Consider the following 15,500-nt stretch of genomic DNA (forward strand, 5'->3'; position numbering starts at 1 on the left):
TTTTTAAAAATAATCTAAAAGTTTATTGGGTTAATATTTTTTAAAAGATAAAATAAAAATAAAAATTAATTTAAAAAATATTAAATATTAATTTTTTTTATTTAATAATAAAAAAAATTAAAAAAGAATGTAATAACCTTTCCACCAAAAAGAATTTAATATTGAATTAAAAAAAAGCCCAAGCCCAAGCCCATTAACAATAAACAAACATATTGATCATATCATTAAAATTTGACACAGCCTTTTCCTGTCTCTCTGACTCTAAATTCTCCTTTTCTGTTTCCAAAAATTTATCTTTTGCTCACCTGCTACATATGTCCTCACTGTCAACCTCACAAAAGCAAAAGCTTTCTCAACAAGTATCCCTAAAAAAAGAAAACGAAGAAAAAGCTCCCTACGAGTAAGTCATGGCTCGTTCGAGTCAGAAATTTAGTGTGTTCGAGTTCGACGAAGAAGAAGAAAAAGTCGAGAAGGAGTCTGCGAGGTTCGTCGGCAAATTTCGGATCCAAAAGAGAAGACGAAACGGCAACAACAAGGACGACGACACTTCTCCTCGCACTAAGTATAAGTCTCTTCAGTGCTGTAAGTTTATCTTTCTTTTCTCTCTCTGTTTTTTTTTTCTAAATTTGTGTTTCTATTTTTTCTTGCCTACTATCATTGCTTTACTCTAGTATAAATGCTTTATTATATGATAGATTTGTGTCTAACTTTGTTTTCTATATTATTTTTTTTAATCTAGTTGGAGGATGTACTGGGGCTGTAAAAATAGAAAGTAGCAATGAACCTATTGATATAGATGATGAACCAATCGATGTTGACTGTGGAGGTAAGGGAATTTTCTGCACAGGGTTCTTTAATTTCTCTATATTCAATGTTACTTGCCCTCATTTGCTTAATAGTTGCAGGAGAGACCAATTCCTTATGCAAGGGAAACAGTAACGAAGTAGTAGATATCGATCCTACCGACGTGGAGGGTCAATGCCAATATTCTGTTTCAGCTCCTGCTTGCATGCCACAAGAAGATTGTTCTGTCAAGGAGATTTCTCGGCTGGATAGGTTATTCAGATTCTCAAATTATGAGGTACGTACTGTGGTCCTGCTTTGCACGGATTGGAAGCCTGTATTCTAAATTGAACAGTGATATACTTCTCCTGCTTTTTATGGAATGGAAGCCTATATTCTAAATTGAGTTTGTTACACGCCATGGTTATTATTCTTTGGGTAAAGTTCTACTGACGGCAAAAAGAATTCGAATAGCATGCTGGCACAGTCTTTTTTCTCTTAGAAACCTCTCCTTTAAATTGTTTTATGAGAAAGCTGGATGTGTAAATTTTGTCCCCTTAGTTATTTGACCAAAATTGTTGCAGAATGAGTCAGTTGGTAGGATTTCGGATAATGATGTTGGGATTGAAATGAGCTCATCCACTTCTGTCTCTACTCTTGTGGAGAATGCAGGTTCTAATCTTCTGCCCCCCTCATCTTTTTTTGAGTTGATTCTGTATTATCTTCTCCTTGTCATGGTCCTCATGGATGATCTGATGAAATTATTTAAAATATGTGCATTCTTTCATTTCCATCAGGAAACCAAGTGCTAGAGCGTGGTTCTGTTGGACATAAAATTGTAAGTATCCTGTGTTCTTTTTTCCAAAAAAGTATAATTGAACTATTGATATTGGGAGCTGCCTGAAGATTACATTTATGAATGATAAAGGGACAGATGATAATTTTCCACATTTTTTAAGTAAATATGCATGAAGGTGAACTGCAAAAATTGTATGTATTAAGGAATATATTATAGATCTAGATATGCAACTTTACATTGTCTTCATTATAACCTAAAATCTTGTCATTGCATTAGATTTTTTGCCAGCTTACTCTGCTCTGACAAAATGGTTCTTAGGAGTTAAATGGTTCTTTTTCTTCAGTTGTGTGAAGAAACTTCAGTTTTCAAATGAACCCTAGTTTATTCTATTCTGGCCTGTTGGAATGCCTTACTTCTTAACCTATTTGAGATTGGAAATCCTCTGAATCTGCATCTATTTGCTAGATTTTAAATGGCTAATTCTGAGAGTGGTGAGCAAAAACCACTTTTTAAAATTCACACATGTTCTTTTTTAATATAGTCCTCTTTTTTTTCTGTATAAGAAAAACACACTTTCTAAAAGAGATTCCTTCTCTTATCAGTAGTCTTACATCTTTTGTCTTAATTTAATACCAGATGACCATCCATTTTTTCCGCAGCTCGCTTCTCTCCCCACCCCTCTTTTATTTAAGACATACTATGATAGAACTCATGGATCAATGCATTTGTATTGCAGGATTACACAAATAATACAGTTGCTGTTTTCCCTGACTATATCCTGTGTGGCGATGTATATGGTGCAGAGTATTGCTTAACTTTCTCAGGAAGCAGCATCAGAATGGAGGGTTCAACTGCAAATGGGGTCAAGGGAATATTTAATGCTGAGTGGACTCTTGATGATATTATTAGTATTGAGTCAGAATGGTGTGGAATGGTGAGTTATACCACCCATACTTTCTTCTTCGTATGCTTGCTGATTTGAGCAAGTTAAATTTCTTACATCACTGGATGTAGGTTACGACTGCTATGGTTTATATCTGTTTTAAATCAAAGGTTTCTCAAGGAGCTGGAAATACAAATGATACTTCAGGTTTGTACAATTCCAGGAGGATTTTGTTCAAGCTACCTTTTATATTATGTAGATCAGATTCTAGGATGCAAGCAGCATTATATGCAACCTGTTCACAAATTACTATTTACCATGAGGTACCTCCTTGATGATGCCTTATTGTTTCCTGCTTTGACACAATTTTTCTAGAAGTTTATTCAGCTTGCTTGTTGCATATAACTTTTTTTATCTGTACATTCTCAGATAATTCCTTGTAGTTTTTTCCTTAATTCCATGTGATGCATTGTGCCATCATTTTGGTTGCAATAGAAATATGTTATCCTATATCCTTGTTACCAATCAGCTGGCCACACGAACAAACAGTAATAAATTAGATTGGTTTGTATAATATTTGGAGACACAACCCCAACTAGTTTGGGATTGAGGCTTGCTTGTTGCTGTGTTGATTTTGTGCCATTGCCTTTTTTCCGTAAGTTTTATATTTGTTGCATGCTGCTCCTTCTTAGAACAATGCCAGCATTCTCTGTATATAGACAGAGGTCTAATTTTTGGCCAATATGAATCAAAATGTGTTGAAGAGATTATTTATTTTTTATGTTTATGTTCGATTTGTTTCGTACTCTTAATGGATTGGCAGACACTATATGGAAAAAATATATACTGCTCGAAATTTATGTCAATAAAGCTCTAATATGTTATGTTTTTCATAAAAAAATGCAAGCAGGTGTTGACAAGTTGAAGTTTTCAGTTTGTGATCCTCTTTGGAATGAAGGAGAGGAAGCAATCAAATCATTGCATGTCAGATACAGGGATAGCTGGAATGTTACTTCTGAGTGAGTTCTCAATCTGGTTGCTAATACCCACCCATCTATATGTGTGTACATGATTATCCCAGATGGGATTCTTGCTTAACTTTTCAGAGATTATTCAGCTGGTTGCTTAGCTTTTTTAATGAATTGGCGATATCAATTTTTATACCCTACCGCATGCTAGCTTGCATTTCTTTTTCAGTTTTAATTTCAAGTTCGTTGTGTCTTTTAGCTTCACTCTATTTTGCATTGGGAACTATTATTCCCAACACAAGGTATTTCTAATAGCCTGTTTCAGTTAGCTTTAATAGTGAGTTTGCTTGATGAGAGGTTCTTTATGTTAATCCTTTTTTTTTTTCCTTTTTTTTTTATGCTACAGCTCTGATTGGAAAAATGATGGAAATGCCTTTTTTGGGCACAATGGGATGGTCATCTCAAAGCCTTATTTTCCTGTGTAAGTCAATGGATAAATGTAAATATTTGCTAATCGAACACCAAATAGGGTATGACAAGCAAGTGTTATTAATGATATCACTGCCCCACTTATTTAATGCACAGATTGTCAACAAATCACAACAAATACAGGCTGAACAAATGGTACTGTCCCACTTATTTAATAATGCACAAACCCAGAGAAAGGATATGCAGGCTAAAGAAATAATAATGCACAAATCAAAAGAAAGGATATACGGGCTGAAAAGGAAACTGTTACAATCCACAGTAACATGAGTCTGAATGAACAACATTTTCACAACATGATTTAGTTTCTTTGTTAATGTGCGAGCCCAGCTGATTTTTCTCATTAATTATTTTAGTAGTTAGCCTTCATGGTTGTTGCTCTCTCTCTTGTTATATACATACTTTTCCTGGTTGTAATAATTATATTTGTTGTTGTTGTTCACTTTTGGGTTTTGGAGGCGCATATAATTTATTTGGTAAATCACTTTTCTAGACATGAACTCTCTCATATCTTGATATAGATGAAGTAAATTTGGAATAAACCTTTTATTGTGACAGCATGAAGTCTCTGATTCTATCTTTTTCAATGGTAAAAGTCCTTGCATCTTATGCAGTTGCAGTTCATCAAATATTTTTACTTTTTAAGGCCTAGCAACCTTCTGCAAAATGTTTTTTCTTTTAAACTGTGAGCCATCTCTTTTCTATGTGGTTTTTGCTGATTATATGGTTAACTCTACTAATACTGCAAGAATGTGTGGTCTTGCATTGTATATTTTCTTGATTAATTTATAATTCCTGTACAAATTAAGCTTTATACATGAATTTGTATTTGCACTCTTAAACTTGTTGACTATCTCTTTTTTTTCTCAAACTGAATTTCACTTGTTTTTCCGTGATAATTTTGTCAAATGTAAGTTCTTTTTATTTCAGTCTTCATGAGACATTTGAAGAGGTTATCTATCCTAAAGGTGATCCTGATGCTGTTTCTATTAGTAAGAGAGATGTGGAGCTTCTACGCCCAGAGACATTCATCAATGATACCATCATTGACTTTTATATCCTGTAAGATTGGTCAACTTACTAATGGGTTTATTGATGTGACCCCGTTTGATTTGTTTCAAGCTCCAGAATTTGGTTTTTATGTTGTATGTTTGAAGAAATTCTTGCATAGGATGTGTTATTAAGTCACATAAGTTTCACTGTTGAAGTCTGATATACAAGTTCATGAAGAAGAATCATATCATAAAGGGATTGGAGTTCTTTTTCTTATTTTTTATTTAATTTAATTTCACAATTGATTTCTTGATATAGCCTCTATAGTGATCAACATAGGGTTTTTTTTCCCCTCTCTCCTGAGAAAGAAGCACATTTGGGATCAAAAGTTAAGGTCTGATATTCGTGCATAAGATTTGTTATAAAGTCTTTCAGTTTCATTGTTGCAGCCTGATATACTAGTTCATGAATTAGAATAGTAACATAAAGGGATGAAAGTTCCTTTTAAATACTCCATACCCTTATCACCTTTGTTGGTTTTATTATTTTTTTAGCACATTTGAGTTCAGAACTTACGGTCTGGGATTGTCGGACTTAATGAAATTTGAAATAATTAGTTGATAGTGGAAAAGAGATTGATTGAGATACAACTGGCTAAGTGATCAGACATCAGACATGAATGTTCCAAAGAAGTAACATCTAATCTAAAGTGTTGGATTTGTGAGTATATTTGTTAAATCATACTTTTCCTAAACTATTTGGAGACAGTGGGATAAAGCTGTTTCATTTCTAGTAATCCTGTGTTTGACTGGAAGAAATTATGGAAATCTTACCCAAGAAGTAGATTTGTTTTTTCCCAAGGCCCTACACTTTTTTCTTCTTGCTTAAGTTGAGGGATAGGCTGCATGATCTAGTGCGTAGGCTGACAGAAGGCCTTGTCCGTGAGTGAAGCAGTCAGATGTTTGCTTTTATATTTGGTTTCTTGTAAATAATTCGCTATGGCTGGTGGTTAGTTCAAGAAGTGAAGATGGAGGGAGTAATTAATGCTTGTAAATGTTGCTTCGTCCAGGTTGGCAGGTGGCCTGGCTCTACCTGTTTATCCATTCTTAATTTAAGATTTACATTAGTACAATGTTACACCCTTACCTAATATCAATAATTACATGCATTAAATTAAAGTGTTTTTTTTGTCCTTGTCTGGCTTATCACACCAGTAATTAGTTTTAAGGCTCGCCACCGAGGGGCATTAAATGAAATAAATTGGATATGGCAGCTTTTGGTTGAGATTTTTATGTTTGTAAGCTTTCTACTTCAATTGCTTTGCTGTGAACAGCTTGTTGTAACTTACATTTTCTTCTACGCATCCTATTTCTTGTTGAAGCATGATTCACTACTGTGATGTTATTATATGTGTTTTCAATTACTTTTTAACAAATGAATATTTTAGCCTTATGGGGCTTTATTTACTTTCTCTACACTCTGAAATAACAGAGAATTAAAAGATTTGTCCATTTGACAGGTATTTAAAGAGTAAACTTAAGCCTGGGGACAAGCATAGGTTCCACTTTTTCAATAGCTTTTTCTTTCGGAAGCTTGCTGACCTAGACAAGGGCCCATCTAATGCTTGTGGAGGCAGGCTAGCTTTTCAACGTGTTCATAAATGGACAAGAAAGATGAATCTTTTCGAGAAAGATTACATTTTCATTCCTATAAATTACAGGTTAGGTTTGTGTTCATTTTTCCTATTCACCAGTGGACATTCTGTTATGTATTAATGTGAAATATATTAAACTTTCTCGGTGGCAGTCTTCACTGGAGTTTGATTGTCATTTGTCATCCTGGAGAAGTGGTTCATTCCAGAGGCAAGGGCCTATGCGATGAAGTCTGTTTTTATTGTGTTTTGAGGTTTATCTTTGCTTGATTTGTTTTTGTGGTAATCTCATAGAAGATGAAGGCAGAAATTCAGTTAAGGTACCATGCATCTTACACATGGATTCTATCAGAGGAAGTCACAGGGGCCTCAAGAATCTTATTCAGAGGTAACCTCTTTATTGCTATGGTTATTCCTAGCTAGTCATTATATAACTTTTGAAAATCCAAGACTCACACTAATGGTACAGATGCCTTATAGTTGACACTAAAACTCTAATAAAAAGACTTCAATATTTTTGTATTTAATTACCTGATAACAACAAAGTGGTAACATACTAGTTGTAGTTGTTCGGAAGGGAAAACGGCATTGCATCTGTAATTCCATTTACTTTTTCTTGGTGCTATTTTTTCCCTTTAATTATATTTGTCTGCTACTGCTGTGCTTCGAATGCCTTCATATGAAATGAGATCTTTGTTTACATGTCATGAGATGGCAGTTATCTGTATGAAGAGTGGAGAGAAAGGCATAATGGGACAGTGGATGATACATTGTCGAAGTTCATACATTTACGGTTTGTCCCACTTGAGGTACTGTCTCCCTTTTAAAAATGGTTTTCTTTTTTTGCCTTTTAATTTCTCAATAGTTGCCTTAAATGTTATATTGCGGTTCACTGAAGTATCCTAATGGAAGAAACTGTTAAAAGAAAACACTACTAGACTGAAGCTCATCCAAAAATTCAATCAAGGTTCTCATTTTCTCATGAACAGCTAGAAAAATAAGTCTTGCACTCATTCTGGACCTCACATCCACCAGTGAAGTCCATCTGTCTCCTTTTAAAACTTCAAAGCTAAATATGAATTGCAGTATCAAACTAGGCTTGCATATTTGTTTTTCTATAGAAGTAATGGGACAACTTATCAGATTCAATGTAGGGACATTGAATGTCAGACACATGTGGGTCGTTTTATATGTCAGGCAAATTAATGATTTAACCCACAATGCTCTCTATATAGCAATTCCTGCCATTTTCCCAGTGCCTCAGTTTTAATGTTTTATGGAAACAGAACTCCATTGGAAAATGTCTTGCAGGATGAAAATTGTGTAATTGACCCCTTGGCTATCTACTTAAGTGGTAAAGGAGAGGATGGGGTTAATGCAATAAGGGATTATTATGTCCAAATCTTGTCAATCCATCAAAAACTTATTTAGTTAATAAAAAAAAGGTTCATAATATAATATATTGATGACATTTAAGCTCGTTTCTTAATTTATAATCTTGATATTTTATTGACTCAGCTAGAAACAAAGAATTGCTGCATGATAAACTTCCCCTACATTTGTTCATGGATTACCATTTTCAGAAAATTATCAAGTTTGTCCTTTATACAGTTTAAAAGTCTATTAACCGCAATTTCTTTTACCACTTTGATTCAGCTTCCACAGCAGGAAAATTCATATGACTGTGGCCTGTTTGTGCTCCATTATGTTGAACGTTTTCTTGAGGAAGCTCCTATTAATTTCAGTCCTTTCAGGATAACAGAGGTTTCAAACTTCGTAAGTTAAAAATTTGTTTTCTTTGGTTTTGCATTCATTGGACCATCTGCACAGCTTGTAACTTCTTGTGGTGATTACTGTACTTTCCTAACTTCACCTCTGTGGTAAGATCTGTTTCGAATGAATAAATATTTATTGTAATATAACTGAGTGATATCAGTGCTTAGCATTTCCAAGTTGAAAAATCTATGAGCCCATGCCTGCTGGCATCCTTGCTTTACATTTCTAGTGTCTCTGAAAGCAAACTCTCTATGATAACTGATGATTTTGGTGTTTCTTGTATATGTTTGTTTTTTCAATTAAAAGCGTTATTGTTTTCTCCATGCTATTTTGTGTTTCTTACTAAGCTGCTCTATTTTTAGCTTGTATTTCACAATTGCAGTTGTGATTAAACTTTAGCTACTTTGGTCTTATAATCAATTCATGGAAGTCTTTACAACTTTATAAACTGCAAGAACTGGTGGAATTTTTTTATAAATAAAAGTGGTAAATTATATATTCTCTTGCTTTTACTGGGACTCTTCTCTTTCCCTCCAATTTTCTAAATGGGGTCAGGACAAGAAGGTCTCAAATCCTGCTGTACTGGACAGTAAATACTACACTGGAATTGAGTAATCAATATTTGGCTTTGTTTTTTTCTTTCTGAAAATGTTTATCTCACTATGCTTTTAGTGAGTTACAAATTTGTTAATCTTTGACCAGCTTAATAGAAATTGGTTTCTACCTGTGGAGGCCTCTCTGAAAAGGGCATGCATCCAGAAGTTGATCCGTGAAATTCTTGAAGATCGGTCATCTACCCAATTTTCTGATCCATATGAAGAAGAAACTGGAGTTGAGTTTCTTGAGGAGATATCTAGTTCAGTATCTGGTACTGGTACTGATACTGATACGGGGATTAATATCTCAGTCACAACGAAATCTCCAATGAGAGTTGCACATCAACAACAACCTGGAGAACTAGGATTGAATTCCAGGAATTTGTTCAAACCAGGAACTAGTGCAAGGTCCTTTTCCAATGAAGATTGCTGGCAGACAGGAACAATTCATGGGAGCAGTTGCATGTCACCAGTAGAGGTAATTGTTTTATCTTTACTGGCTATGATCAATTGTTTCCTATGGAAGTTAATGAATTCTTGATTGTTGCTTAAAAACAGGAAATTGGTGAGCGAATTTCTGATTCATCATCAAACACAGGAGATTATTTGCAACATACTGGCTTGGCAACTGAATTTCCCTCAACCACATTTTCTCATAAAAATCTTAGATCTCTCGGTTCATCATCAAGCAATAAGAAATATATGCAGATTGAGGAACCTTATGATGATTCCAGTTCTGAAGCATCTATCAGTGGATCCCTTAAATCATCAGAGATAGGGGTAGGGGTTGATGAAGATCATTTTTTTTCCCAGATTGAGGGATCTGATCATCAAACACAAACTAATTGCCATGAACTCTCTTCAAAATCAACCGAGTCTGAGGAACTTGCTGATTGTGTTGTTGAGGACTCGGAAGAGGGAAACAGCATGCACAACGACCAAGTGGCAAATGATTCACCATCCTCCCTTCATTGCAATGACCTTGTTGCATCAATTGATGCCATTAAGGCTACCGAAAACATTTTGCGAAAAGTCTGGAAACCTGTGTGCAATGTAGATTCGGCATCAGATGAACAGACTAGAAAGGACAAGCTTACATCTTCTGATGGCGCATGACAACTTGGAGGAAGCATTCTAAAGATTCGCATCGATTTCACTAAGAACAGCAGTGCAAGAACAGTATATATTTTGTAAGGGCTTGTAAGTAAAGAAATAGCCAGTACTTTGATGGGCGTTTAAGTTTGTAAATATTACAGAAACAGGTAGAGAAAAGAAGAGAGCTAGAGGGTGCTTTCTGTTGCGCGGCAACCATGATACCATAGAATTTGGCGGTACATAAGAACAAACAGGGGTGTAGAAAGAAAGACGGTGCTTTTGCTATGGCATGCTTTTTTCGGTATGCCGAAAAGGCCCCTTCAAGTAACGATGAAATGCCTTGTACTTTGGAATTAAGTAATTAAATTGGGGAACGCTGGCATGCCGATTTTGACGTGAGTTTGAAGTCTATGGCTGGGTTTTTCATCTAATATGGATTGAGATGCGTAGAACCATGCTCGGACTTCATTAGGTACGCTTCTTCTCTACTGTGAAAGAAATTCAGGAGCAAATTCAACATGTAAATGGGGGCCTAGTAGAGGTACCATAAAAATTCTGATCTGTTCAACAATTGTGCAGTGACATCATAAGGGATATTTTGATGATGTAACGATAATATTTGAAAGAGTTTTCTAGGCATTAAAAGCTACAATTGAGGTTTGGAGGTATAATTGTCGGCTGATGAGAAATGGTGACGACACCCATTTATACAATTAAGTTTATTGGAAAGTTGTCGATTGTAGTTGGTTTTGACATGAACAATGGCATATTTTCTTTTGGTGTTGCTCTAGTTGAAAAAGAAACCAATTACAACTAGACACTAGACATAGTTTTATATTGCATTCGACAATACATTACTGGTGGTTATATATATATATATATATATATATATATATATATATATAATGAGATAGACATATGGCTATTAAAAAGTCCATGACATAGATATGATTGAGTTTCATCGGTATTATTATTCACATTAATGTGTCGGTAACTTAAACACAAGTTTTAAATATTCAATTTTGAAAAAAAGTTATGAAAATGATGTTTTGTGAAACTTCAAAATGAAAATTTGATACATGTTCAAATAATTTAGAAGGAACACAAGCCAAATAAAAAATGAGCATTTTCATATGATGAGGGTTATCATTATAATAATATGGAAAAAAAAAATGCTTGAAGTTTTAATAATGTCTTGAAAGCTAGATGAGAATAGCTTGTTACTACTATTACTCTAGTCTAGTTGACCTTATAGATCAAATAAGTATGTTTTCCATCAAAGAACCTTGCAAAAGATTTCATTTCCTATTATATATTTTGTCTTCCAAAAGTACTTTATGAAATCATAGAAAATTAAAATAAATTAAGAGACCATACAAAAGCTCTTTTTAACACCAAAATAGAATATTTCCAGGTCAACACCTTCCCTAAACTTGGTGTTTGAAGTGAGATTCATAAACCTATTAACATACAAGAAGGAAGTTTCACGTGTGGTAAATAGAAAATGTTACATCAATCATGTTCATACATTCTTATATGTCGTACGACATAACGAGTTGATTATACCCAATTTATTGACCTATTCTACAGTTTTGACACGTACCAAAAACAATTTCATTATTATTGTTCTTCTTAGAGTAAAAAAAAATATAATTACACACCAAAAACATTAGTTAGGTTAAATCTCGTCTGATTATTTCTGTTTCATATCAGCCTATCAGAACACCTCAGAATTGACTTAAATTTTATATTTTGGTTATCTGAGGTAGGAATACACCAATTATAAATTTTCAACTTATTCGGGCATCAATTTCTTAGGATTCTAGATTCAGATTAGAAAAGGATTGTTACTTATTTCTTTCACGTCAGCATATCAAACATTATTATAATTGTGTCAAAATTATTTTTAACATCAGTTTTTAACATACAAGAAGGAAGTTTCACGTGTGGTAAATGGAAAATGTTACATCAATCATGTTCACACATTCTTGCATGTTGTGCAACACAACGAGTTAACTATTCTCGATTTATTGACCTATTCTATAGTTTTGACATGTATCAAAACTCATGTGCTCTTTTATTCCATCCCTTACCTGACGAACCATTATAGAATGAATATATTGAGCCTTGAATATAACCAAAACCCTCAAGATAAAAAGCTATTTAGGGTTAAAAGATATCTACTCGGTTACATAACAAAATGGATGCAAGAGAGTGGCATACCCGAAATAAATGCAACATACGTCGTGAAAGAGGGCACAATAAACAAACTTGCTAAATTGGACAAAATATGTCAACATGATGTCCATTAATGTTATTTGTTATTATTATATATTAATGTTATTTATTATTATACTATATTCTATTATTTGAATATTTACAACTGAGTGGGACAAATTTACAAGTTCACGTTGAGATGATACCATATATAAGAGGTGGTGTTTCAAGTTCACTAAAAATCCATTGATAGAGTGGATACCATGGTCAACATGTTGAGGAGAGCAGTTTTGTCACTGGTCCTATATAGTAATACGTTGATTCTGCACTTATAGAACCATCATAAATTAGAGGACATATGGGTGTTACATGTAAGTATACCTTTTATTATATTCAAACATGTTCACAATATCATAATCATACTAGTATTTATCTTATTTGCTTAATTTTCAGGCCATTGATAAGATATATTGTCTACACCATAGATTGATGGGTCTTAATCCATATATGGCGTCATATGTTGTTTAAGTAGGTTTATATTACATCACTTGCTTTTAACACATCAAACTGGATTGTAGTTTGTCGGTGTATTGATTGAGAGATAAACATATGAGCACGTTTTATCTTTGTGTATATGAGATGACACATGCATTCTAAGAAGTTGTTATTCTTATCCTGCCTTTTGATGGATGGCTTGTAACTAGCGAGGGATTAAGAGAAAGTGAGGATCTATATTGGTGCTTATTGAGACATATATCCTCACTAATGTTGTGAATGAGAATGCCATCAAGTTGAAGTTACTTAAGTAAATGTTTTTGGGCCCACCTTCTAATGATGCAAGTGAGAAGATGTTGTGTGGGTATGTTAGAGCATACATTATGCACATGATTAGCAGTATCTTATTCATAAGTATGATTGAGAATGCAGTGCAAGTTATGTATATATATACCACTGCTAGAGAAGTTCAATGATATTCTAGAATATAGTTAAGGGTATACAATTATTGTTAATCTATACCACCAATTATGTCATGGATGCATGATAAGCTTAAAATAAGCAGGGGGTTGTTTGCTGCCTTTATATATATAATAATTAGAACAAAGTGTTTTGATTTATCATATATCATTTACATAACGACAATACATTTGAGTGTTTTACTAATAGTTTGAATATTATTATATCCAATTATAGTATATCGGGCATCTTTAAGTGAGGGGCAAATAGATGATCAATGAAATTTAAGGTTATCACTCCTATTAAGAGCTAGGTAATAGATATTCTTAAGCAATTTTTCATTAGCATATAAATTATAATAGTTGAAAAGTTGTAATAACTTTGTGGTTTGTAATGTCAGGTGTGTTAGACTAGGATGTTTAAGGATAATCTAACTCATGTCTTATTGTTTTACCACAATGAGTTGGATAGACAATAGACTCATCAGGTAAAAGTTTTAAAAATTCATATTTATTTTTTATTATATTATTTCTTTTCAAATTATTTATAAAAAAGGTATATTAATTTGATATTTTAATAGGTTGAGTAAATATCTTGCACTAAGAATGAGCTCCCATGTGTTCTCATCCTAAGATTTGTAAAATGGATAAGGACAAATGAACATCAGTGGTCACCCTTATATTTTTTAAAATGGCTAAGTTTGCATTACCATAATCACATTATGCGACAATTGAAGTTGTAATAACATATTCCACATAATATTAACACTAATAATAAGCTATATTTGATAAGTCATCATATTAAAATGATGATAATTAGACGGTAATACATTAACATTATATCTAGTAGTGTCATACATGGAGGACATAAATCATTGATGGGTGCATCCTATTATTTTAGTTGATGTGTACATGAAGTGGTACAACGAGATTATGCACCACTTCATCACACCGCTATGAGATCGTATTGATAGGTGTAGACATATGGAGTAAGAGCCTAAATTATAGAGGCATAATAAAATGGTACATATTTGTTTCTTTTCTCATCAATATGTGATAAATGATGAGTTACATATAATATAAGGTACATCCTGGACACCAATTGGTTCAACACTTATTGTTTTGGTTCAACACTTATTGTTCAACTCATTAGATTGTGCTACTAGTAACAACACAATCTATGTATCTATGCTATTTTATTTAAAAAAAAATTGTTGTGCTAGTTTTCCAAAAAAAAATGTTATGTGTTAGTTTTAAAAAAAATGAAGATATATATAGTAATAATTACCAAGTCACTATTATGGACAAACAAGTCTATTTATTTATAGGTTCAATATTTAACCCTTGATTATTAGCTTCTCAAATATGTCATGATAGTATTAAGTTTTTGAGAGTGTGGTTATAGTTGCTTTTCAAAGTGTTTTTTCATACCGAAATGCATCAAAATGATTTTTTTTAAAATTATTTTTGAGATCAGTGCATCAAAACGATCCAAAACACACAAAAAAAAAATTTTAACTGCGTTCCCAAACGGTGTCTCTCTTATGCATATATAATTCATTTGGTAAAGTCATGAGAAAAGATCATAAAAAATTTTATGACCGAAATCGTGTATTTTTATATAGAATTGATTTTAAAGGGTTGGTTTTAGATTCAACCATTAGAGAATATATTATGTTTTTTGTAATACATAAAACTGTTTTGGGAGGATGTGATTTAGTGTCGGCTAACACACAAGCTGACCTAAAAATACCATACCATAAAAATAATAATAATAAATAATATATAGTTGATTTTAAAATTGACACGTTGCCCTCCACATTTCATATTTCTACATTGAAAATTATTCAACTGCAAGAAACCAGTCATTATCTTATGCTGAATTTTAGCCCAAATTGAAAAGTCTACTCCAAAATGAACTTGATTAGGTCAACAAAGATCATAAAAAAAATAGTATGCTTGAAAGCAAGTTTTGAATATCTAATTAATTCACATTTATTTTTTCTTTTTCTTATTTTTTGCTCTCGTTTTCTTTTCTCAATTTTTTATACCCCAATTTTCTCTCCTCTCATGATTTTCTCAATGCTCACTTTATTATTTCTTTCACTCAATTATCTCACAAAAAGAATAAAATAATCTTAGAAAATCAAAGAAATCATATTCATGCAAGAGTTTTGAATTTCTAAATCTTACAAATTTATTAAAATAAAGGGGGTGAAAATGATTTTTTTTAAAATAAAATATTAAACTAACAATATAATTCTAAATTTGAAAGTTTGCTTTTGATATTAAAAATATAT

General features: G+C 33.0%; 1 protein-coding gene across 5 annotated transcripts; it reads left to right on the forward strand.

The window, feature by feature from the left end:
* Positions 1-252: 252 nt before the first annotated feature.
* LOC7485033 (probable ubiquitin-like-specific protease 2B) lies at positions 253-10,759 on the forward strand. 5 transcript variants are annotated; one of them, XR_008059710.1, is made up of 18 exons: positions 253-582; positions 740-826; positions 900-1,081; positions 1,368-1,455; positions 1,581-1,621; positions 2,319-2,516; positions 2,597-2,672; positions 3,376-3,484; positions 3,840-3,914; positions 4,850-4,981; positions 6,432-6,632; positions 6,719-6,774; positions 6,858-6,951; positions 7,282-7,372; positions 8,220-8,339; positions 9,042-9,413; positions 9,494-10,105; positions 10,192-10,759. XR_008059710.1 is itself a non-coding variant. In XM_024605568.2 (17 exons), the coding sequence occupies exons 1-17, from the start codon at positions 408-410 to the stop codon at positions 10,049-10,051; spliced, it is 2,655 nt and encodes an 884-aa protein (XP_024461336.1). In that variant the 5' UTR covers positions 253-407; the 3' UTR covers positions 10,052-10,759. The 5 variants fall into 5 exon arrangements, 4 of the variants coding, with proteins under 4 accessions (XP_024461336.1, XP_052310501.1, XP_052310499.1 ...); XM_024605568.2 differs by having other exon boundaries at positions 9,494-10,759; XM_052454541.1 differs by having other exon boundaries at positions 9,534-10,759.
* The last annotated feature ends 4,741 nt before the right edge of the window (positions 10,760-15,500 follow it).

Source organism: Populus trichocarpa, chromosome 7 (genome assembly GCF_000002775.5).
Source record: "Populus trichocarpa isolate Nisqually-1 chromosome 7, P.trichocarpa_v4.1, whole genome shotgun sequence".
In the NCBI taxonomy this organism is placed as follows: Eukaryota; Viridiplantae; Streptophyta; class Magnoliopsida; order Malpighiales; family Salicaceae; genus Populus; species Populus trichocarpa.